At 37.8% G+C, this 23,129-nt stretch overlaps 1 protein-coding gene across 2 annotated transcripts in view; it reads right to left on the reverse strand.

Annotated features, from left to right (window-relative positions):
• Positions 1 to 23,129, reverse strand: part of MOB1B (MOB kinase activator 1B) — a 59,262-nt gene that overhangs the window by 16,678 nt on the left and 19,455 nt on the right. Inside the window, exon 1 of one of the 2 annotated variants that reach the window (XM_044912710.1) lies at positions 5,048 to 5,076. The exons of the other annotated variant lie outside the window; for it this stretch is intronic. Within the exon in view, the coding sequence (XP_044768645.1) occupies positions 5,048 to 5,076 (29 nt within the window). Of the gene's footprint in view, positions 1 to 5,047; positions 5,077 to 23,129 lie in introns of those variants that run through there. 2 annotated transcript variants of the gene reach the window in all.

The raw sequence follows: 23,129 nt of genomic DNA on the forward strand, positions 1-23,129 counted from the left end.
CCTAGGAGAAAGATAATTTTTAGCTATAATTAATCCAGCTTTTCACAATAAATTAATGATTCAGGATTATAGGTTGTAGTCTACAAAGTACTTGTTTCCAGTCATTTTATTCCTTTTCACCCCTATTAAGTCTCTCGTTCTAATACAAATAATTTATTTCCTTCATTAAAGATATAGTTTTATGTCAATAAAACACAAAAATCCTAGAGTGAGAAAGAGAATCTACATGTTCTGCCCAATTATAGGAAGCATCAGCAATCTTAATCCAGAATTTCACATACGCAGATAAGTAGCTAAACATTAATATGGTTGACTTGCTCAAATTTCTGAATTCGTGTGGATACACACATGCATTTTTTAAATGGGTCAAATGAAACTAGTCTTAGAAATGGTTTTGAGGGCGCCTGGGTGGCTCAGATGGTTAAGCGTCTGCCTTCGGCTCAGGTCATGATCTCAGGGTCCTGGGATCGAGTCCCGCATCGGGCTCCCTGCTCCTTGGGAGCCTGTTTCTCCCTCTGCCTTTCTCCCTCTGCCTTTCTCTCTCGCTCTGTCTCTCATGAATAAAAAAAAAAAAAATCTTTTAAAAAAAAGAAATGGTTTTGAGTTTTTAAGAGATGGATTTTTCTGTTAATGCTATCAAATTCTTATCAAACTGTATTATATCCCAGTCACCCCTTCTCAATACTTCCCTTTTCTTCTCTTCATATAAAAAAGGAACAGTTAAGAATGAATTAGAGGAGGCTGGGTAAGTGGCAACTCTGTAAAGTTTAATGTTACTAAATCCATACCACAAAACATTCAGACATGTGAGCTTATAAATATGAAAGAGGAATTCCAAAAAGAATAAATGAACAATAGTTATACTTTCCAAGCTCTCCATAGCTTTTCACTCACTACCCCTTCTCCCAAGCTTAACCCCATGATCTCTCCTGTCTTCCCCAAGGTAAAGGGTAGTTCTCTTTGTTGCTTACATATTATAGTCACTTGATGTGCTTTCCAAAAAGTACTGAGGATCCTGAGATAAACTAAGAATCTACAAATCAACCCAAATATCCAATCAAATGACAAGTATTTTTCATTTCTAAGGCAATGGCATTCTCCTTTAAACCGGTCTCTTCTCAGGTGTTCAACTGGACTAAATTGAGGTTCTTCAACTCTAACACTGCCCCCTCTCCCTGCCAGGTTATCTCTACTTAACAGTCAAGGTATCTCTAAAAGCCCTGATCAGACATTACTCCTCTGCTTAAAACCACTCAGTGGTTTTCCAATGCTCTCAAAGTAAATCCAAATGTCAAACATTAGACACAGGCAGGCCCGGACCAACAGTAGAGTACAGAAACTCTTCTTCAGTTTAATCAGATAATGCATTAAACACCAAATTCTCTCCCAGCATCTCTAAAATACAAAAACACAGAAAAGATCATTATGGCTACACTAAGTTTGAGACTTACTTCATTTTCCTGCTCTTCTCACCCTTTGTTTATCAAAATTTAGTGTGAGAAACGACAAAGACATTTCACTAATTTATGTGTGATTAATTACAAAAATAACTCTCCTGTGACTAATCTGGTGCATGTCTTCAGGCAGGGTGTAAGTTAAGTACACTCCCTTTAATTAGCCACTCTTCAGATTAATATAGCAACTGAGGATGGGAAATGCTGTTCTGAAAAGGGCTGACAAAGTACATGAGAGCTACAAGGACATCAGTTGTGCCTGCACTCAGAGGAAGGTCAGAGCCTCACCTGCCCCCTATTTATTGGTTCGTCTCCCCCTATTTATTGGTTCGTCTCCCCCTATTTATTGAATCACTGTGCCACAAAATTTTAGGCTTCCAAATGTTTTTTGATTGATGCTCCATCCAGAATTGGTCTTCCACAAAGCTAAGTAAATCTATCTCATAAGACTTTATTCTTGAGTAGAAAGAAAAAAAAAATCTGAGTTTGATTTTGTGAGGGCCAGCTATGTTTTCTCAGGCAAATACCCCAACTTTCTTGAGTCTATTCTTTTTTAAACAGTGAAAGCCTAATAAAAATAACAAAACATCACCACTACCTGTATGATAGATCTGCTGCAAAATGAGAAAATATATGTGAAAACGTTTTTAAAACCGTAAAATGCTGTGCACATAAAATGCTAGTTTTTTTCACTGTCCTTCCTGTTTCTGAACCAGAATGACAGAGTAACAAAGGAAATGGTAGAGCAATATCCAAAGCTGGATTCAACCACTATTCCCACCCTCTTCTCCTAAGACTTGATGGGGGGAAAATATAACCTTACTTTGGAAACAAATGCTTTTACACATCAAGTTTACAAAAGAAGTTTTAAAAATTTTGTTCTGTTTTTTCATGCTATTCCCATTAACAAGTTCAGGTGATCTGATGCTAATTGTGGGGCTAGACTGGAAATCAAGAAACAAGGTTCTACTCCTCATTTTGCTATTTTCTTCTTATGTTACTTAGGAAACCACAAATTATCATCTGGGCTTCAATTTCTTTGTTTTTTGAAAGCCTGGAAAATAACTTTTTATAAAAGGTTGTAATTTAAGAGATGAGATAATGTTTATAAAATGATTTTAGTTCCTTGGAAACTGTTGACTCCTTTCTCCATTCCTCTTTTCCAAGTACTTTCAAACTTCCAAAATGTTCTCAAGTCCTTTAATTTTCTTTCTCTCTAACCTTTCTGCTTTATTCAGGCAGAATAACCTAACCATTTCAACCCTCTATATTTTCTAAATATTCTTTTTAAAAACCACATTCAGCTTTTTCAACCTAAAACTTCTACCAGTATCCACCCTACCCTGGAAGGGGTGGTCAGTACTGCTCCCCATTCTAAGTCAAAAGACCAACTGACAGAGTCCTCAAGTTCAAAAGCACAAATGTGAAAGCATATACACAAAAGTCCTCATCGTTGAGTACAAGCTCTCATAATAACAATGTATGGCCAAATGCATATATCTCATATGGCATTTTAAGACATTTGATGCAAATATTCAAAAACATTTTCAATAACACAAAGTATGCTGCCCTTCCACCCCACCCTCCTTAGAAGAAATCTGTGTATCAAAAGAATCTCAGAAGAAATATCTTGTATATCCTTCCAAAGAGTCTATGTCTAAACAAGGCCAAGAACACCTGGGCCTGTTTTTGTTTTTACACAATTGTTGCATGCTATACTAAATAATGTTTTTCAGTAAACATATCCAGGAGATGGTTGTATATTAAGATAGAAGTAGATCTAACTTATTCTTTTTAAGACTGAATAGTACTTCCTTATATAAATGTATAATATGTCTTAGTCACTTAATGATAAACATTTAGGTTGTTTCCAGTCATTTGTTATTACAAACAACACTGAAGTAAGTATCCTCCTGCACATGCATATATGAAGGATAAATCACTAAAAATAAAACTGCTGTGCTAAAGGACATTCACATTTTTAAATTTTATATAAGTCTATTTTTTCCCCAAATAAGCTGTACCCTTTTACAATCCCATTAACAATGTATGAAAATAGCTATGCACATTTTCAGTCTTAGACAAGGATTCTAACTGCTAATTATTCTTGTACAGCTCCTAACACAGTATCATAACTTTATGAGAATTTGGAGCTTTCTGATTAAAATGTGAATGATACATTACATATAAGGGAGTTGAATTGATAATTCATGGCATTACCCTGAGGTCTTTTCTTTCCAAATAAACAACCAGGATTCAGGATTGTTTGTCCTGGTCAGTCCTCTTATTCACATCAGAAGGCCAATCAATTTTTTCTTTTTTTTTCATATTCAAATTTTTTATTATGTTATGTTAATCACCATACATTTTACATCATTAGTTTTTGATGTAGTGTTCCATGATTCATTGTTTGCATATAACACCCAGTGCTCCATTCAGTACATGCCCTCTTTAATACCCATCACCAGGCTAACCCATCCTCCCACCCCCCTCCCCTCTAGAACCCTCAGTTTGTTTCTCAGAGTTTCTCATGGTTCGTCTCCCCCTCCAATTCCGCCCCCCTTCATTTTTCCCTTCCTGCTATCTTCTTCTTTTTTTTAAACATACAATGTATTATTTGTTTCAGAGGTACAAGTCTGTGATTTAACAGTCTTACACAATTCACAGCGCTCACCATAGCACATACCCTCCCCAATGTATATCACCCAGCCACCCCATCCCTCCCACCCTCACCGCTCCAGCAACCCTCAGTTTGTTTCCTGAGATAAAGAATTCCTCATATCAGTGAGTTCATATGATACATGTCTTTCTCTGACTGACTTATTTCACTCAGCATAATACCCTCCAGTTCCATCCACGTCATTGCAAATGGCAAGATTTCATTCCTTTTGATGGCTGCATAATATTCCACTGAATATATATGCCACATCTTCTTTATCCATTCATCTGTCAATGGACATCTTGGCTCTTTCCATAGTTTGGCTATTGTGGACACTGCTGCTATAAACATCGGGGTTGGCCTGACACAAGTCAGGCCAATCAATTTCTAAAGCAAGACAGGTTGGTTTTCCTAAGGGAAAACCCTAAACCCACCTCCCTTATACTTAATTAGTCATCCAATTTGATCTACCTTTTCTAAGTTTCAACAGCATTATTTATTTCCTCTTTGAGAACCTAAAGAATAGATTAGCTCCCACAGTGACACCTAGGTTAATTCCCATAAACCATTTCCTACCATCTCAACACTGTCACATCCATTATTACCCTTAATTTTAATCCTTTATTGTCCAATCCAACTATCAATGAAGTTGATATTTTCAAATTTGGACAGGAGAATCTTAAGGCTAAAGGAAATGAGGCAGGGGGAGATACATAGAGAACTCAAAACAGGGCCACCAGCAAGGGTTAGAAGGTATCTGTATGTTTTATTGACACTGAAGAACACGACAGTTATCTTGAACAAGTTCTTAACATTACCAAGCCTCAGCTTCCTCATCTATAAAATGGGAATAATAATATCTACCTTACTACTGAACCCTGTGGTAAGAACTCCACTAATATTTGTTCTCTTTGCACCACCTCTAGGTACCAACCTGTTATTCACATCAGTAGCTCTTTCCATAGGTCTAAGTCCAGTACTAAAGACCAGGTACTTGATAAACAGTTGTTAATTGACAGTTTCAATGAACTTCAGGTTAAGAACTCCTACAGCAGAATAGTAATGATGAATGTATTATATAACATATATTATCTATTTCATATATATATTATACATACATGATATATTAACTAACATTTACTACAGGCTTTGTGCTCAGAAGTATTTTACATGTTAACATCTCATTTAATCCTTTTAACTCTATGATGTACAGGCTGTTATTTTATTTTATGGATAACAAAACTGAGGCTTAAAGAACTTACATAATTTGCTCAAGATTATAAGAGTGGTAGATAAAGGAGCCAGAATTTAAATCTAGGATTTAAATCTTTAAAGCCCATTCTTTTACCCACTACCAAAGACTACATGATGCTTACCTTTATCTTCTATCCAATTATTTCTAACAATTTTCTTCCTAAATCACCATAGTTTAATCAAACCACTTATGAAAAAGCACAAGACTAATTCAAACTGAGAGAGTTATCAGGCACATTTTTAAAACAATCTTCAAACTATTTAATTCCATTTCTTCTCCTCATATCTCTTCTAATTTATATGAATATTTAGTACTACCATTAAGGAAAAATAAAATCCCGCCAGAGAGCAATTTCTCTCACAAAGGTGCCAAACATACTAATGCTTTCAGAAAGGCAGATATGTGCCAGCAAAAAAAGTTAGAAATTACCAAAATCAAGTAGAACATGCTCTAAAAATAATAAAGCTAAAGGCTATAGGCTAAAAGCTATGAGTATCAAAAAGACCATCTTCATCCAAGAAAGTTAGCAATCTGAACAAATATACCTACTTATATTTCTGCCTAACCCTAACATTCTTTTCTTTTTAAAAAAGATTTATTTATTTGAGAGAGAGAGAGAGAGCACACACACAAGCAGGGGAAGGGAGAGAAAGGGACAGAGGGAGAGAGAGAATCCCAAGCAGACTCCCCGCCGAGCATGGAGCCCAACACAGGGCTCCATCCCAGAACCCCCGAGATCATGACCTGAGCCAAAACCAAGAGTGGGGCTCTCAACCGACTGAGCCACCCAGGCGCCCCATGTCTAACATTCTTTTTAAGTCACTGTTATTAGTGGTACTACTGCTGCTAGCATTAATGTTAGGAAAGTAAAAAGTCCTTAACATTGCTAGAAAGCAAGAAAGAAGGCTATCAGTAGACCAGAAATTGAGGAATTCTGGTAAGATTAAAAAGCTGATGAGAATACATCTGAAATTAGGAGGATATTATATGTCAATTATACTTCAATAAAAAAACACAGATTTAAAAAAAATGTTGAGATACAGTGACAGAGAAAGTCTAACATTAAAAAAAAAAAAAAAAAAAAAAGGATGCCTGGGTGGCTCAATCCGTTAAGCTTTTGCCTTCAGCTCAGGTCATGATCCCCAGAGTCTTGGGATCGAGTCTGCATCAGGCTCCTTGCTCTGCGGGGAGCCTGCTTCTCCCTCTGCCTGTGGTTCCCCCCTGCTTGTACTCTCACACTCGTGCTCTCTCTGGCAAATAAATAAATAAAATCTTAAAAAAGAAAATCTAAAAAACCTGGCCTAGGGCATGCCCACTGATACATGCTATAACATGAGTGAATCTTGATAATACTATGCTGGTGAAAAGTACCCAGACACAAAATATGTAGTATCACATACTGTATGACTCCATTTATATGAAATGTCCAGAATAGGTAAATCCGTAGAGACAGAAAATAGGGACTGGAGAGGAAGAAATGGAAGAGTGACTACTAATGATACAAGGTTTCTTCTGGGGTGTGATGAAAATGTTCTGGAATTAGATAGCCAGGATGATTGCACAACTTTGTTAATATACTAAAATCCACTAAATTGTACACTTTAAAGGATGAGTTTTATAGTGTGTTCCATTTTTTACATTTTTCAAAGAATAATCTTTATTATTAAAAAATGCTTCTCACCACCTCAGTAAGTCAGTTTCTTTCATCCACTTATCCACCTTGCACTCTGTCTTCCAAATAACATACTCTGACCACCACCTATGTTCTAAGTAGCACTCTTCTAAGCACTGAGACACGGCACTGAACAAGACAAGATCCCTACTCTCATGGTGGGGATGGAAAGAAGAAAGATTCCATTATTTGTAGGTAGAACCAACAAGACTCACTATCGGATTTCAAGATTTGTGGAAAGCGGTGAAGAATCAAGGATACCTAGGTTTTTAGTTTCAAGTAGGTAGAAGATGGGCCATTTACTGAGATAGGTTTGAGGAGATGGGTTTTGGACATATTAATTTGAGATATCTATCATTCATATGGATATGTTAGGTAGGCAAGTGTATTCACAAAACTCAGGCTCAGAGGAAAGATCAGACTAAAGGTAACAGATAATTTTGCTAATTTCACTGGTTAGCACAGTGCCAAAAGATGCGCTAGTGTATTATTAAATGAGTATTTTATAAGCTATGAGAAGTCCTATAGTAGTAAAGAAAATTGTTTATGATTTAGTCCAGGGCTTCCCAAACATCTTTAGTCATGGAAACTTTTCTTCCGTATTTTAACATCTTGCTAAAGTCTTTAACACATTATTAGGGAATATTTCACCAGTATATTAAACTGATAACTGGGCTGCCCCTCAGTGTAAAGCAGGTTCACAACATTTACAACTTTATAAAGTATAACTCAGTGACTTCATATAAGAACAGGTAGAGGGTTGGTCAATTCACTATTTAATGCCCCACAACATTTTACAATCTAATCCTTAGAAAATAATAAAGCACTTCACACACAAAGGCCAATTAGTTTCTACACCTGTGAAGTGATCTGAGGCATTATCTCAACTACAGGCGAAGACACTAAAGTTTAATCACTCATCTCCAACCACCCTCTGAGCTTTTGAGTCATATATAGGCTGCAGTTTCCTTTGCCAGCACTAAGTTCATTATTCCAGTCAGTAAATAGGTACTGAAACCGCAAGAGATTTTAGGAAGTGCCCAGAGTCAAATATCTGGGTGATTTCCATGCAACAGCAGTGACTCCATTTTCAGAATCCTATACAATTTGCTGCACTATTAAAAGGAAGAAACTGAAATTTGCTTGTGCAGAGATCAGAATGAACATCAATCTAGCAACTGAGTTGGCAATAATTCCAAATATACTGGTATTTCAACCAAGACACATCTAGGGAGCTTAAACATCACTTCTTTTATAAAATTTTTTCCTAACCCCCCAGGAAAAACTGTCTATTCTCTCTCGTGTTTCACTGTAGCTTAAAGTACCTGTAATACTTTATGTGTGTATTTTTGTGTTTGTTCTTTTTTAGATAGTACACTGGAGATTAGTATCACCAATTATGTAGGACTATTATGACAATATATTTAAAGAAACTTAGTTTTAAGGTAGCTGTCACACAGCATATGCGCGGTATAGGAACTGACAGCTTTAAAATGTTCAGGGAATGAATGACTATATGTATATGCACATTTACATGCATGTATACACATAGGTATATGAATATGTATAAATAAAACACCAATCCTCATTTTATCCCTGTCTTAGTCTGTTCAGGCTGCTGTACCAAAATATCACAGACTGAGTGGCTAATAAACAATACAAGTTTAGTTCTCACAGTTTTAGGGGCTGAAAGTTCAAGAACAGGGAGCCAACATTGTCAGGTACTGGTGAAGGCCCTCTTCTGGGGTTGCTGCCTGCCCACTTCTCTCTGCATCTTCATATGGTGGAAGGGGCCAGGGATCTCTGTGGGTTGTTTTTGTTTTTTGTGGTTTTTTGTTTGTTTGTTTGAATAAGGGCACTAACCCCAGTCATGAGGCCTCACCTCCTAATACCATCACATTGGGCATTAGGAGTTCAACATATAAATTTGGGGATCTACATTCAGACCATAGCAATTCTACTGCCACACTTACACTAATCCATAAAGGGTTAAATCATTCCCTCTCTTGCTTATTTGTTTGCATTTCACACTAGAATGTGAATTAGTCAAGAATATAGATCATGTCTCAGTCACCCTTGAATCCCTAGTACCTAACACAGAACCTGGGATGTAACAGATACCTAATAAATGTTTATTTAACTTTAAATAATGATGTTGAAAGGGGAGAAAAAACTGTTCTTATTGCAAGGAGCAGTTGGTCCCAATATTAAAGAAAAAAAAAAAACTGATCCACTGTCTTTATTTGGCACAACAAATCTAAAAGATTTTAACTGCAACAAAAGAAGTAGCAGATGGATCGGGGTTAGTTCCTAATCCTGATACCAAAATTTCATTTTCAATCTTGGGCCCTTTGTAGTCCTGCCCTACTTAAACCTTGGTTTAAAAACTGGTCAATCATGGGCGCCTGGGTGGCTCAGATGGTTAAGCGTCTGCCTTCGGCTCATGTCATGATCTCAGGGTCCTGGGATCGAGTCCCGCATCAGGCTCCCTGCTCCTTGGGAGCCTGTTTCTCCCTCTGCCTTTCTCTCTCGCTGTCTCTCATGAATTAAAAAAAAAAAAAAAACTGGTCAATCAAAGCAAGACATCTCAGCAATTTTAAACAAGCTTACTCCTCCCACTGAGGGGGAGGGAAGGGAAGAATTAGTTTTTATACTTTTTTTATTATTGAACTATAATTGACATACAATGTTATATTAGTTTCAGGTGTACAACATATGGATTCAACAATTATCTATATGTTACTCAATGCTCACAATAAGTGTAGTCACCATCTTTCACCATATGTTATTACAAAATTATTGACTATATTCTCTACACTGTACTTTTTTTTTTTTAAGACTTTATTTATTTGACAGGGAGAGAGGGAACACAAGCAGGGGGCAGCGGGAGAGGGAAAAGCAGGCCCCCTGCCGAGCAGGGAGCCCGATGCGGGGCTCGACCCCAGGACCCTGGGATCAGGACCTGAGCTGAAGGCAGACGCCCAATGACTGAGCCAGCCAGGAGCCCCTACACCATACTTTTCATCTCTGTGGATGTATTCATATATATGTGTATATATATATATCTTTTTTTAATAACTGAACAGGTTGCCATATCCTCCCATAGTTTAAAGTAATTTAATCATACTTTAAAAGCTAATAAGCACTTCCCTTGTAATAATAGGATTCTTTTTTTCCAAAGCAAAACAGCAGAATTACCCTGGTATTTAACCCAATACTATGACCCATTTTAAAGGATGCAATAAAGGACCAAGTCTGCAGCCTTGGCAGTAATGGAACAATCTTTTTTTTGTTTTTTTTTTTGGTAGGCTCCATGCCCAACATGGGGCTCAAACTCACGACCCCAAGATCAAGAGTCATATGCTCTGCCAACTGAGCCACCATGTGTCCCCTGGAACAATTTTTGTATCAGATATAGATCTCTAGTTCACACTAAGAGCAAAGGTTCACCTACAATTCCTGTAGTCTATCATTTGCCTACAAATACAAAGTAGTAAAGCAATAGGTATACAATGCAAAATATAGCAGTGTTGTGGTCTAAATGCTAGGAAATTAAATTCTTATAATAAAACCAGCCTAACTAGGAAAAAAATACGAAGTTAAAATCAGAGCCTACTCTCCTTATCTCATATACTTTTTTTTTTTAAGATTTTATTTATTCATTTCAGACACAGACATACAGAGAGAGAGAGAGAGAGCATGAGCAGGGGGAGAGGCAGAGGGAGAGGGAGAAGCGGGCTCCACGCTGAGCCAGGAGCCTGATGAGGGGCTCGATCCCAGGATCATGACCTGAGCCGAAGGCAGACGCTTAACCATCTGAGCCACCCAGGCGCCCCTATCTCATATACTTTTAACTGAACTTTCTTTTTTCACTGGATGTCTAGTCATCCCCAGAGAATTAATTCAGGTATCACTTTCCTCAGGAGGCTTCCCTGATAGCCTAAACTGGATTAAGGAAGCCTCCTCTGTATTCACATAGGTCACTATCATGCGTCTCTATTTTACAATGTACTATGAGTTTCTCAAAGCAAGAACTACTTCTAAGTCAACACTGCATCTCCAGAACCTAGCAGAAGGCATAGGTTAGATCTTCGATAAATGTCTGTTGAACCAAACCAATAAAGGACTCCAGGCCAAAAATGGTAAGGTAAAGCAAATATTTTGGCAATGTTTGCTAAATTCATATTCTGGGCTTATAAAATTAGGTTCAGTCTTAACAGATATAAATAGCATAGCACATACTACATTACTACATATGTATAGTGGTATACATATTTTGCTTTAAACTAACATTTTGATAGTCAATTAACAAATGGAATGGTCTAAGCACAAAATTACAGCTTGAGACTGTAGGACTGGATTTACCCTGACATAACAGTTTAAACTTCAGGGATCCTCAATGGCAGGGTCCCTTCCAGTGTGAGAAAGAGTCCTAACAATGTGTTCCCATGGTCATATGTTTTCACAAAAGTTGCAAAAGTAAGCTAATTGCAAATGGTAAGACTGCTTTCTCTAACTCCTGCTCCATCCTTGGTTAATGTGGTATTCTGGGTATTTCACTAAAAGGAGGTTGAGGTGGGAGATATATTTAGGTTTCACAGGATATGTGTAGTTCTCAATCACTTCCATGTATGATTAAATTACCACCAGTCTAGGTATAGGAATGACTTCCAGGAATATTCCTATCACCCAAGCACTGCCTTATCTGGTGTCATTTACACTAGTGCACAGGATCAGAGTCATCTAGATATGAGCTCCACAGGATACTGGCAGAGACATAAGAACACTGTAATATGCATCACCTATGGGAGAAACTTAGTAGAGAAATACTCAAATTTGACAACAATCTTAAAATAGTACATGACATTCCCAATAAAATGAGTTACAACTCTGAAACTCTTGAAAGTTATCAATAATAATAATAAACACATTTTGATCAGTCATGCTAGAAGAAAGAGGAAATAATCCTTCCATTCTCTCAATAGAAAACAGTAACCCTATTTTACAAAGTGTTGACAAGAGGTCTGAAAAGTATGCAGCCAAAAAATGTTAAGTAAAAATATATTAAGGTATATCAGGCAGTTAATTTAAAAAATGTTATTTTTCTATATTTTGTGATATTCATTGACTTTGCTTTATTAAGTATATAATTTATTGTGGTATTTTTACTCAAAATATTTACTTTGCTACCGAATTTTGTATTCATAATATTTTATTCATTTTCTCAAGAAGGGCCCCCAAATCTCTAGTCTCTATCCATTTTAAGGATCACTAAAGGTACTGACAGATGGAAAATTAGAAGCTGGCTGATATAACTGATTCTCTCAATTATCCACACATAAACCTACTTAGGTACCTTCTCAGAGAAACTGCCCTTGACCATCCCCTAAAGAATTAACCATGCCTTCCTCCTGGTGATACTGTACTCTGTGCAGTCTTCTATTTCTGTATTTACCAAACTGAAAAATTATATGCTACAGTCTGTCTCCCTTATTACCATGTGCTTAAGAGCTGGTCCTACACCTCTTACTCATGTGGGTATTTTTTCAGAAGCTACTTTTAATGCAATAAATCATCAATAATTGTTAATCTTTCTAGAAGTTGTTACTCCTTGAACTACTATTTTTAGGAAAGTTTATTAAAGTTCTTTCACTCATTATATCAGATGTTGATTAACCACTGTGGGTTAAGTGAGTAACAGGATTAACTATAACAATTCACATGAGCTAATTTCTTTAGGAACCTAGGAGGTGAAGTACTTAAGTGTCATCTCAGTGCTTTGCTCACCTAAAAGATCATCAGTTTAAAAGGCTGTGTTGTCCAGGGGCGCCTGGTGGCTTAGTCAGTTGGGCATCTGACTCTTGATTTGGACTGGGGTCATGGTCTCAGGGTCTGGGATTAAACCCACATCAGGCCCCCCAGTTCAGCAGTGAGTCTGCTTGAGATTCAATCCCTCTGCCCTTCCCCTCACTCGCACTTGCTCTCTCTCCCTCTCTAAAATAAGTAAATAACCTTAAAAAAAAAAAAAGGCTGTGTTGTCCAATGGGGAGAATTAGTCTAAAAGCTGAGCAATTCAAGGGATGCCAGCCTGGCTCAGTTGGTAGAGGGTGTGACTCTTGATCTCAGGGTCGTGAGTTAGAGACCTGTTGGGCATCGAGCCTACTTAAAAAGAAATAAAAATAATAAAATAAAATGAAATTTATGGGCTGCCTATCTGGCTCAGTCAGCAGAGTGTAAGACTGGATCTTGGAGTTGTGAGTTTAAGCCCCTCACTGGACACTGAGCTTAATCGGAAAAAAAAAAATGCTGAGCAACTCATTTAGTTAACATTCTCCAGAACTGCATGAAGTGAAGGGGAATGTATGTAAAAGGGCTACAAAGAATGTGTCCTTATACCAAAGGGCTACAAAGAATGGCCTTTGGTTTTACTTTAAAAAGTTAGGGTACCGGGCGCCTGGGTGGCTCAGTTGGTTAAGCGACTGCCTTCGGCTCAGGTCATGATCCTGGAGTCCCGGGATCGAGTCCCACATCGGGCTCCCTTGCTCAGCGGGGAGTCTGCTTCTCCCTCTGACCTTCCCCACTTCTCATGTGCTCTCTCTCATTCTCTCTCTCAAATAAATAAATAAATAATCAAAAAAAAAAGTTAGGGTACCTTCTGGGGTCATGAAAATGTTCTGGGTCTTAAAAAGGGTATGGGTTACATAAGAGTATACATTTGTCTAAATTAATCAAACTATATACCTCAGATCTGAGGATTTCACTGTTTATAAATTGTACTTCAATAAACAAAAACAAAAATAAACCTAAAGCAGTGAATGTGAGCCTAAGACGTATCTCTGAGCTACATAATATAGAAATACACCTCCCACAATGTTCTTAAACACTTAAACAACATTTTTTTCATAATGGACTTTCTTGCCTCTAGTTCTTAATCTTTTTGTGCCTCTGATAATCTGAAAGACATTTATGAACTTTCTCTAGAGACATAAGAGACAAAATATTTTACATACAGGAATTCAGGGAGGCACTAGAACCTGTTCATAAACCCAGATACAGAACTCCTGCCCTAATCTGTCTCCTTTCTCTCAGGCTATTACAAGAACATTCATTTTCATGAAATCTTCTATGAGCTCCACATTTATTTGCTAATCCTATAAATGTATTCTTTTGGATAAAACCACATAGACATTCACGATGAATAAATACAGGCCTTCTATTCAATGAAAAAAATATACAGTTTATACTCTATGGTTTATTCTTTAATAAACAGTGATTCTAACAGAAAGCTTTGATCATATTTGTAGAATACTTTAAAGTTCAAAACCATAGCATTTTTAAGAAATTCAACCCATTAGCCTTTTTTTTTTTTAAAGATTTTATTTGTCAACGAGAGAGAGAGCACAAGCAAGGGGAGCAGCAGAGGGAGAGGGAGAAGCAGGCTCCCTGCTGAGCAAGGAGCCCAATACGGGACTCAATCCCAGGACCCTGGGATCATGACCTGAGCTGAAGGCAGACGCTTGACTGACTGAGCCACCCAGGTGTCCCAACACATTAAATAGTCTTAAGAAAAATAAGGAAGCTCATGATTGCCTATGAAAAATGATCAAGTGTCCAGGAAAATGGGAAAAGACTTTATTTCTTTTATTTACTGGAGCTGGAGAAAGATATCGGAGATATGAATACAAAAGTTATAAATCATTTTCTCCTATAAACATAATTTCAGGGGCAGCTGCGTGGCTCAGTCACTCTGACTGAGCGGACCAAGCGTCCGACTCTTGGTTTCTACTCAGGTCATGATCTCAGGGTCATGGGATCAAACCCCATACCAGGTTCTGTGCTCAGCTCGAAGTCTGCTTGAGGTTCTCTCCCTCTCCCTCTACCCCTCCCCCTGCTCTCTCTGTCTCTCAAATAAAATAAATCCTTAAAAACATATATATATATAATTTCCAATGCAGTTGACTGGTTTTTATTAGTTTTTAAATAAAACAGATCATTCCTGATTTAGAGATAAATTTTAACCAATTAATAAAGTCAAAGACATTAAAGATTTAAATGAGATTTGCTAAAACATACTTCAGAAGCATAACCTGAATAATGTGGAAAATCAGTAGAGACTAATAATAAATATAAAAATAGATAGTTCCTTACAGGTCAAATTTGGATTACTCTGTTTCCTTGTAAAAATAAGTTATTAAACCCTGTTAGTTGGAAAAAGGACCTTTAGACTCACTACCTATTAATACATCACCGAAACAAAAACAACTCAAGAAACGGAGTAGTTTAACAGAGACATAATTTCCTTTCACTTAGAGACATCATACAACTTGATACTTAACAGAATGTGGCAATAAAATGAATTAGAATTTATAATAAGACTATTTTGAAGACTGATAGTTGAAGATGGTGGGCTACTAGTTTCCACTCCCTGCTCAAAATGATAATAAAGTGATTTTTAAAATTTTTTTCAAGATTTTATTTATTTGAGAAAGAGAGAACGAGCGGTAGGGAGGGGCAGAAGGAGAAAGAGAGAGAAGCAGACTCCCTGCTGAGCAGGAAGCCCGACATGGGCTAGATCCCAAGACGGGGATCATGACCTGAATGCAAGACACTTAACCGAATGAGCCACCCAGGCGCTCCTAAAGTAATTTTTTAAAAATCATAATCCCAGAAGGACAAAGAGAATGAAAGGAAGACAACAAAATTTTGAAAATTAGAAAGTAGATGAATAAATAACTGCATTAACGTACCTAAGGAAACCTAATCCTAAACTTAGAAGCAACCCAATTTACACCATAGATCCCACAAAAGGTTCAGAAATAAAGTAAAATACTCTGGAAGTGGAAGTGAAGATGAAACAAGACTTTCACAGTCTAAGAAATTACACACCCAAATTCCCTCTGCAATCTGCACAGTGGGCTTCAATACTATCCCCATCCTAAGAAAAGACTAGGAACTAAAGTTATGCTATGAAAAGGGCAAAACAGAGATGGTGTCTGGCTTGGGAAATCAGGCACACTTGCAGGCAAATGTACCATGACTAACACTGGGAGATTGGATGAGTGTGAAAAATCAAAGTCAAGACCTCTACCTAGCCTCCCCTGCACCTGCCCCCCCCTACAGGATCCCAAAAACCTTGCAGCCAGGATAATAATCTCCAAGCAAACACCAGAAGAGCTCTTCCTGACAAATCTGACCACCCATGTAGAAAGACCTAAAAAGATTCATCCTAGGAGTTCTTCAGGGAAACAGCCTAGACCTATCACCCTTCAACAAAGACCACAGTTGACATGCCCTTCACACACCTGCACACAGTTTCCAATTAGCTTTTCAGTTATCCTACTTGTAAATAAAAGCAGAAAGCAAAAAGGTTACCAGGCACTTGCAGGAAGCCTCTAACATGAAAGAAGACACTAATATAGAAAAAAGCACCTTGAAGAATAAATAATGCAGAAGAATAAAAATGACCCCATTCCAAAATAATGACTAATACTTACAGGCGAAAAAAACAAACAAACATTGCTTTGTGAAATAAGAATAGGACACTATAAAAAAAAAAGAGAAACTAAGTGAGACACTTGAAACTTTTAAAAAATGGTAGCAGAAATCAAAAACGTAATAGAAAAAATAGAAAATAAACTTGAAGTAATCTCTTGGGACACAAGCATACAAAATAAAAAGATGGAAAGGAGAAAATCAAGAACCAGTCTAAGATGCCCAATATCCAAGAAAAAGAAATTCCAAAAAGATAGAAAAATAAGGAAATATTTTATCATAAAAATATTTTATCAAGGTAAATCAGAAAATTTCCCAGAATTGAAAATGCCTTTTTAGACTGAGAGACCACCAATTCACTGGATGAAAATAGACCCACATCAAAATATGCCATTATGAAACTCCAGAACTGTATGTACAAAGAAAAGACCCTACAATGGTCCAGGGGACAAAAAAAAAAAACAAACTAAGTTTCATATAAAGAGTTAGGAATCAGAAAGGTATCTGGACTTTTCAAGAACTGGAGCTTAAACCCCATATAAGTTGAAACTGAAATTCTGTGGAAAAATTATTTACAACCTAGAACTCTATATTCTGACATAATAAAAATAATATCAAGTAGGAAGGTAGAATATATTTCTATATACATAAGGTCTCAAAATATTTACATTCTGCTTACTGTTTCTATGGAGTTTTTACAGATCTGCCCCACCAAAATAAGGGAGGAAACTAAGAAAAAGGACATGAGATCCAAGAAACAAGAAATCCAACCCAAAAGCCATGCAAGGGGGAATCCGCAGAATGAAGGTGAAAGGAGATTCCAAAAGTAACAGCTATGCAGCAAGACTAGATAACATCAGCCAATACAGACAGACTAGAGCAGGTCAGAAAAGTCCAACAGGCACTTATTCAAGAAAATAGAGTGAAAGAATATGAATGTTTTTAAAGGTTAACTGGGGGAGTACTGGGGTATTAAAAGAACAATGAGTACATAGAAAATAAAACATTTCCAGAGACACTGTAAGTTGTTTAGGAAATGAAAAATAAAATTATAGTATGGGGCGCCTGGGTGGCTCAGTCCGTTAAGCAGCTGCCTTCGGCTCAGGTCATGATCCCAGGGTCCCAGGATCAAGCCCCGCATCGGGCTCCTTGCTCAGCGGGGAGCCTGCTTCTCCCTCTGCTGCTCCCCCTGCTTATGCTCTCTCTCTCTGTCAAATAAATAAATAAAATATTTTTAAAAAATTACAGTCCATACTTGGCTCAATTGTGAACAGTGTTTACATAGTCCTAACTATATGGAAAACTGGCAGAATGGGAAGTATGTATATATGTGGTATAGGAGGGGAGTGTGATATTTTCTTCTTCCATTATAAGAATTCAACCATGAATAACCAAAACAATCTTAAAAAAGAACAAAGCCAGATGTATCATGCTCCCTAATTTCAAACTATACTACAATGCTACAGTAATCAAAATAGTATGGTATTGGCATAAAAACAGACACACAGATCAATGCAACAGAATAGAGAACTTAGAAATAAACTCATGCATATATAGTAAATTTACAACAAAGGAAGCAAAAATATACAATTATTGTATACAAAGTATACAACTTTTCTGTTCTTTTTTTTTAATTTTCTTTCTTTTTTTTTAAATTTTTCTTCTTTCCTCTTTTTTTTTTTAAAGATTTATTTATTGAGAGAGGAGTCCAAGATGGCGAAAGAGTAGGAGACCTTAGTTTCGTCTGGTCCCAGGAATTCAGCTAGACACCTTTGAACTCAACCAGAGATCTAAGAAAAGAATAGCTACAACTCTACAAATAGAAAAGCAACCACTTTTAGTAAGGTAGGATGTGTGGAGAAGTATCTCCTAGGAGATATATGGGAAGACAGACCACAGGGGGAGGCAACCTCCATAAGCCAGGTACCAGCAAGTGACAGAGCAGCGGAGTACAAAATCGGAACTTTTAGAAGTCTGCTCTGCTGAGGGACATTGCTCAGGTGGCTAAGCTGGGACGGAACTCCACTAGGGACAGAACTCTACCTGGGACAGTGTGCTCTCAGAATCCTTGGGGTCAGGGAAGACTGGGGGTGCCTGAGTGCAGCAGAGTTCCCAGGCATCAGAGCAGGGAAGCCTGGTGCAAACGGTGAGCCCAGGAGTGAGCTCTCAGCTCAGGGTTGCCCTACGCTGTGAATCGGGGCACAGTCAGGCGTGCTCTCTGGGGAGAAGCCCAACAAGCGGCAGAACCTGTGAGACCCCCTTTTCTCCTCTGGGAGAAGCGGCACGGGAGCGCACTACAGAAATCTGCAGGGTTTGGAGACTCCAAATGGGATTGCGTGCCTGAAACAGAAACACTCGGTCACAGGCCAGGTGAGCACGGAGTGTGGCCGGAGACCAGGGAGATAGGAGTGATTGACTGCTTTTCTATGAGGGCGCACCAAGGAGTGGGGCCCCGAGCTCTCGCCCTGGGGCAGGAAACTGGGAGGCCGCCATTCTCATTCTCATCCTCTAAAGCTGTACCAAAAGCTTTCAGGAAACAAAAGCCACATAGAGCAAGCCAGAGCCACTTACTTAGCCTGGTGCCCTGGCAGGGGTGGTGCAATTCCAGCTGGGGCAAAAACAATTGATAATCACTGCAACAGGCCCCTCCCCCAGAAGATCAGCAAGAACATCCAGCCAAGACCAAGTTTACTGATCAATGAGAATGGCAAAACTCCAGAGCTAGGGGAATACAGCACAGAGAATTCATATGGCTTTTTCCCCACGATTCTTTAGTCTTTCAACTTTAATTTTTTTTTAATTTTTTCTTTTTACTTTTTTTTAAATTTTTCTTCTTTCCTTTTTGAACCAATTTTATCATCAACTCCTTTCTTAAATCTTTTAATTTTCATTTTTACAGTTACATCCTAACCCTTCATTGTATTTAATCTTATTTTTGTGTATATATGTTTCTTTCCTTACAATTTTGGAAATGCAGTTTCTTCTAACCACCAAAATACACCCAAAATCTAGTGCATGGCTCTAGTCCATTCACCTGTCTGATCATATTCTTTTTTTTTTGTTAGTCTTTTTAAATTTTCATATTACAGTAACATTCAATCCTTTCAATGTATTTAATTTTATTTCTATGTATATAAGTTTTCCTTTCTTTACAATTCTGAGATGTAGTTTCCTCGAACAAACTGACCAAAATATACTCAGGAGATATTATATTGCTCTGTTCTCCTCACCTCCCTGTTTATATCCCTTTTGTTGTTGTTGTTGGTTTTTTTGTTGTTGTTTTTTTCTTGTCTTTTAATTTCCATTTTTCAGTTACATTCTATCCTTTCACTGTATTTAATTTTATTTTTGTACATATATAAGTTTTTCTTTCTTTACAATTTTGGGAACTAGTTTTCTAAAAAACAGACCAAAATACACACAGAATCCAGTGTATTGCTCTATTCTCCTCACCTGTCTGATTATATTCTTTTTTTTCCTCCCGGTTTTGAGTCTCTTCTGATTTGATTAGTGTGTATTTCTCTAGGGTTGTTGACATTTTAGTATTTTGTTCTCTCGTTCATCTGTTCTTCTCTGGACAGAATGACAAGAGGGAAAAAATCACCTCAAAAAAGAGAACAAGAGGCAGTACTGTCAGGGACCTAATTAGTATGTACCTAAGTAAGATGTCGGAACTAGTGTTCAGAATAACGATTATAAAGATACTAGCTGGGCTTGAAAAAAGCATAGAGGACACTAGAGAATCCCTTTCTGGAGAAATAAAAGAACTAAAATCTAACCAAGTTGAACTCAAAAAGGCTAGTAATGAGATGCAATCAAAAATAGAGGCTCAGGTGCCTGGGTGGCTCAGATGGTTAAGCGTCTGCCTTCGGCTCAGGTCATGATCCCAGGGTCCTGGGATCGAGTCCCGCATCGGGCTCTCTGCTCCTTGGGAGCCTGCTTCTCCCTCTGCCTCTCTCTCTCTGTCTCTCATGAATAAATAAATAAAATCTTTAAAAAAAAAAAAATAGAGGCTCTAGGGGCGCCTGGGTGGCTCAGTCGTTAAGCGTCTGCCTTTGGCTCAGGTCATGATCCCAGGGTCCTGGGATCGAGCCCGCATCAGGCTCCCTGCTCTGGAGGAAGGCTGCTTCCCCTCTCCCACTCCCCCTGCTTGTGTTCCCTCTCTCACTGTGTCTTTGTCAAATAAATAAAAAATAAAATCTTAAAAAAAAAAAAAAAAAAAGAGCCTCTAACTGCTAGGATAAATGAAGCAGAAGAGAGAATTAGTGATACAGAAGACCAAATGATGGAGAATAAAAAGCTGAGAAAAAGAGAGATAAACAACTACTGGATGATGAGGGGAGAATTCGAGAGATAAATGATACCATAAGATGAATAATATTAGAATAACTGGGATCCCCAAAGAAGAAGAAAGAGAGAGAGAAGCAGGAGGTAATACTGGAGCAAATTATAGCGGAGAACTTCCCTCATCTAGGGAAGGAAAACAGTCATCAAAATCTGGTAGGCAGAGAGAACCCCCCTCAAAAATCAATAAAAAAATTGGTGAACACCCCAACATATAATACTGAAACTTACAAATCTGAGACAAAGACAGAATCCTGAAAGCAGCTCAGGACAAGAGGTCTGTAACTTACAAGGGAAGAAACATTAGACTTGCAGCAGACCTACCCACAGAGACCTGGTAGGCCAGAAAGGGATGGCATGATATATTCACAGTGCTAAATGAGAAAAATATGCAACCAAGAATACGTTATCCAGCTAGAATGTCATTAGGAGTGATAAAAACCTTCTAGGACAAACAGAAACTAAAAGAATTTGTGATCACCAAACCAGCCCTACAAGAAATATTAAAAGGGAACGTCTAAGCAAAGAGAGAGCGCAAAAGGAACATAAAACAGAAAGGAACAGAGACAATATACAGTAATAGTCACTTTACAGGTAATACAATGGTACTAAATTCCTAACTTTCAATAGTTACTCTTAATGTAAATGGGCTAAATGCCCCCAATCAAAAGACAGGGTATCAGATTGGATAAAAAAGCAAGACCCATCAATATGCTGTCTGCAAGAGACTCATTTTAGACCCAAAGACCTCCAGATTGAAAGTGAGGAGGTGGAAAACCACTTATCCTCCTAACGGACATCAAAAGAAAGCTGGAGTGTCAATCTTTGTATCAGACAAATTAGATTTTAAACCAAAGACTGTAATAAGAGATAAGGAAGAGCACTATATAATACTTAAAGGGCCTATCCAACAAGAAGATCCAAAAATTGTAAATATTTATGCCCCGAACATGGGAGCAGCCAATTATATAAACCAATTAATAACAAAATTAAAGAAACACATTGATAATAATAAAATAGTAGTAGAGGACTTCAACACCCCCCCCCTCCATTGAAATAGACAGATCATCTAAGCAGAAGATCAACAAGGAAACAAGGGCTGTGAATGACACAATGGAGCAGATGGACTTCACAGATATATTCAGAACATCCCATCCTATAACAATAGAATACACATTCTTCTCTAGTGCACATGGAACATTCTCCAGAACAGATCACATACTGGGTCACAAATCAGGTCTCAACTGGTACCAAAATACTGCAATCATTCCCTCCATATTTTTGGACCACAACACTTTGAAACTAGAACTCAATCACAAGAAGAAAGTTGGAAAGAACTCAAATACATGGAGGCTAAAGAGCATCCTACTAAAGAATGAATGGGTTAACCAGGAAATTAAAGAAGAATTTAAAAAATTCATGGAAACAAATGAAAATGAAAACACAACTGTTCAAAATCTTTGGGATACAGCAAAGGCAGTCCTAAGAGGGAAGTAGATAGTGAGACAAGCCTTTCTCAAGAAACAAGAAAGGTCTCAACTACACAACCTAACCTTACTCCTAAAGAAGCTGGAGAAAGAACAGCAAATAATTCCTTTTTTTTTTTTTTAAAGATTTTATTTATTTGACAGAGAAAGACACAGCGAGAGAGGGAACACAAACGGGGAGTGGGAGAGGGAGAAGCAGACTCCCTGCCGAGCAGGGAGCCCTATGCGGGACTCGATCCAGGGACTCCAGGATCATGACCTGAGCCGAAGGCAGTCGCTTAACCAACTGAGCCACCCAGGCGCCCCCAGCAAATAATTCCTAAAACCAGCAGGAGAAGAGAAATAAAGATTAGAGCAGAAATCAACGAAATAGAAACCAAAAGAACGGTAGAACAGATCAATGAAAATAGGAGCTGGTTCTTTGGAAGAATTAATAGGATCGATAAACCCCTAGCCAGGCTTATCAAAAAGAAAAGAGAAAGGACCCAAATAAATAAAATCATGAATGAAAGAGGAGAGATCACAACCAACACCAAAGAAATACAAACAATTATAAGAACATATTATGAGTAACTATATGCCAACAAATTAGGCAATCTGGAAGAAACAGATGCATTCCTAGAGACATATAAACTACCTGAAACATGAAGAAATAGAAAACCAGAACAGACCCATAACCTGCAAGGAAACTGAAGGAGTAATCAAAAACCTCCCAACAAACAAGAGCCCAGGGCCAATGGCTTCTACCAAACATTTAAAGAAAAAT

The sequence above is a fragment of the Neomonachus schauinslandi genome, chromosome 2 (genome assembly GCF_002201575.2).
Source record: "Neomonachus schauinslandi chromosome 2, ASM220157v2, whole genome shotgun sequence".
Lineage (NCBI taxonomy): Eukaryota > Metazoa > Chordata > Mammalia > Carnivora > Phocidae > Neomonachus > Neomonachus schauinslandi.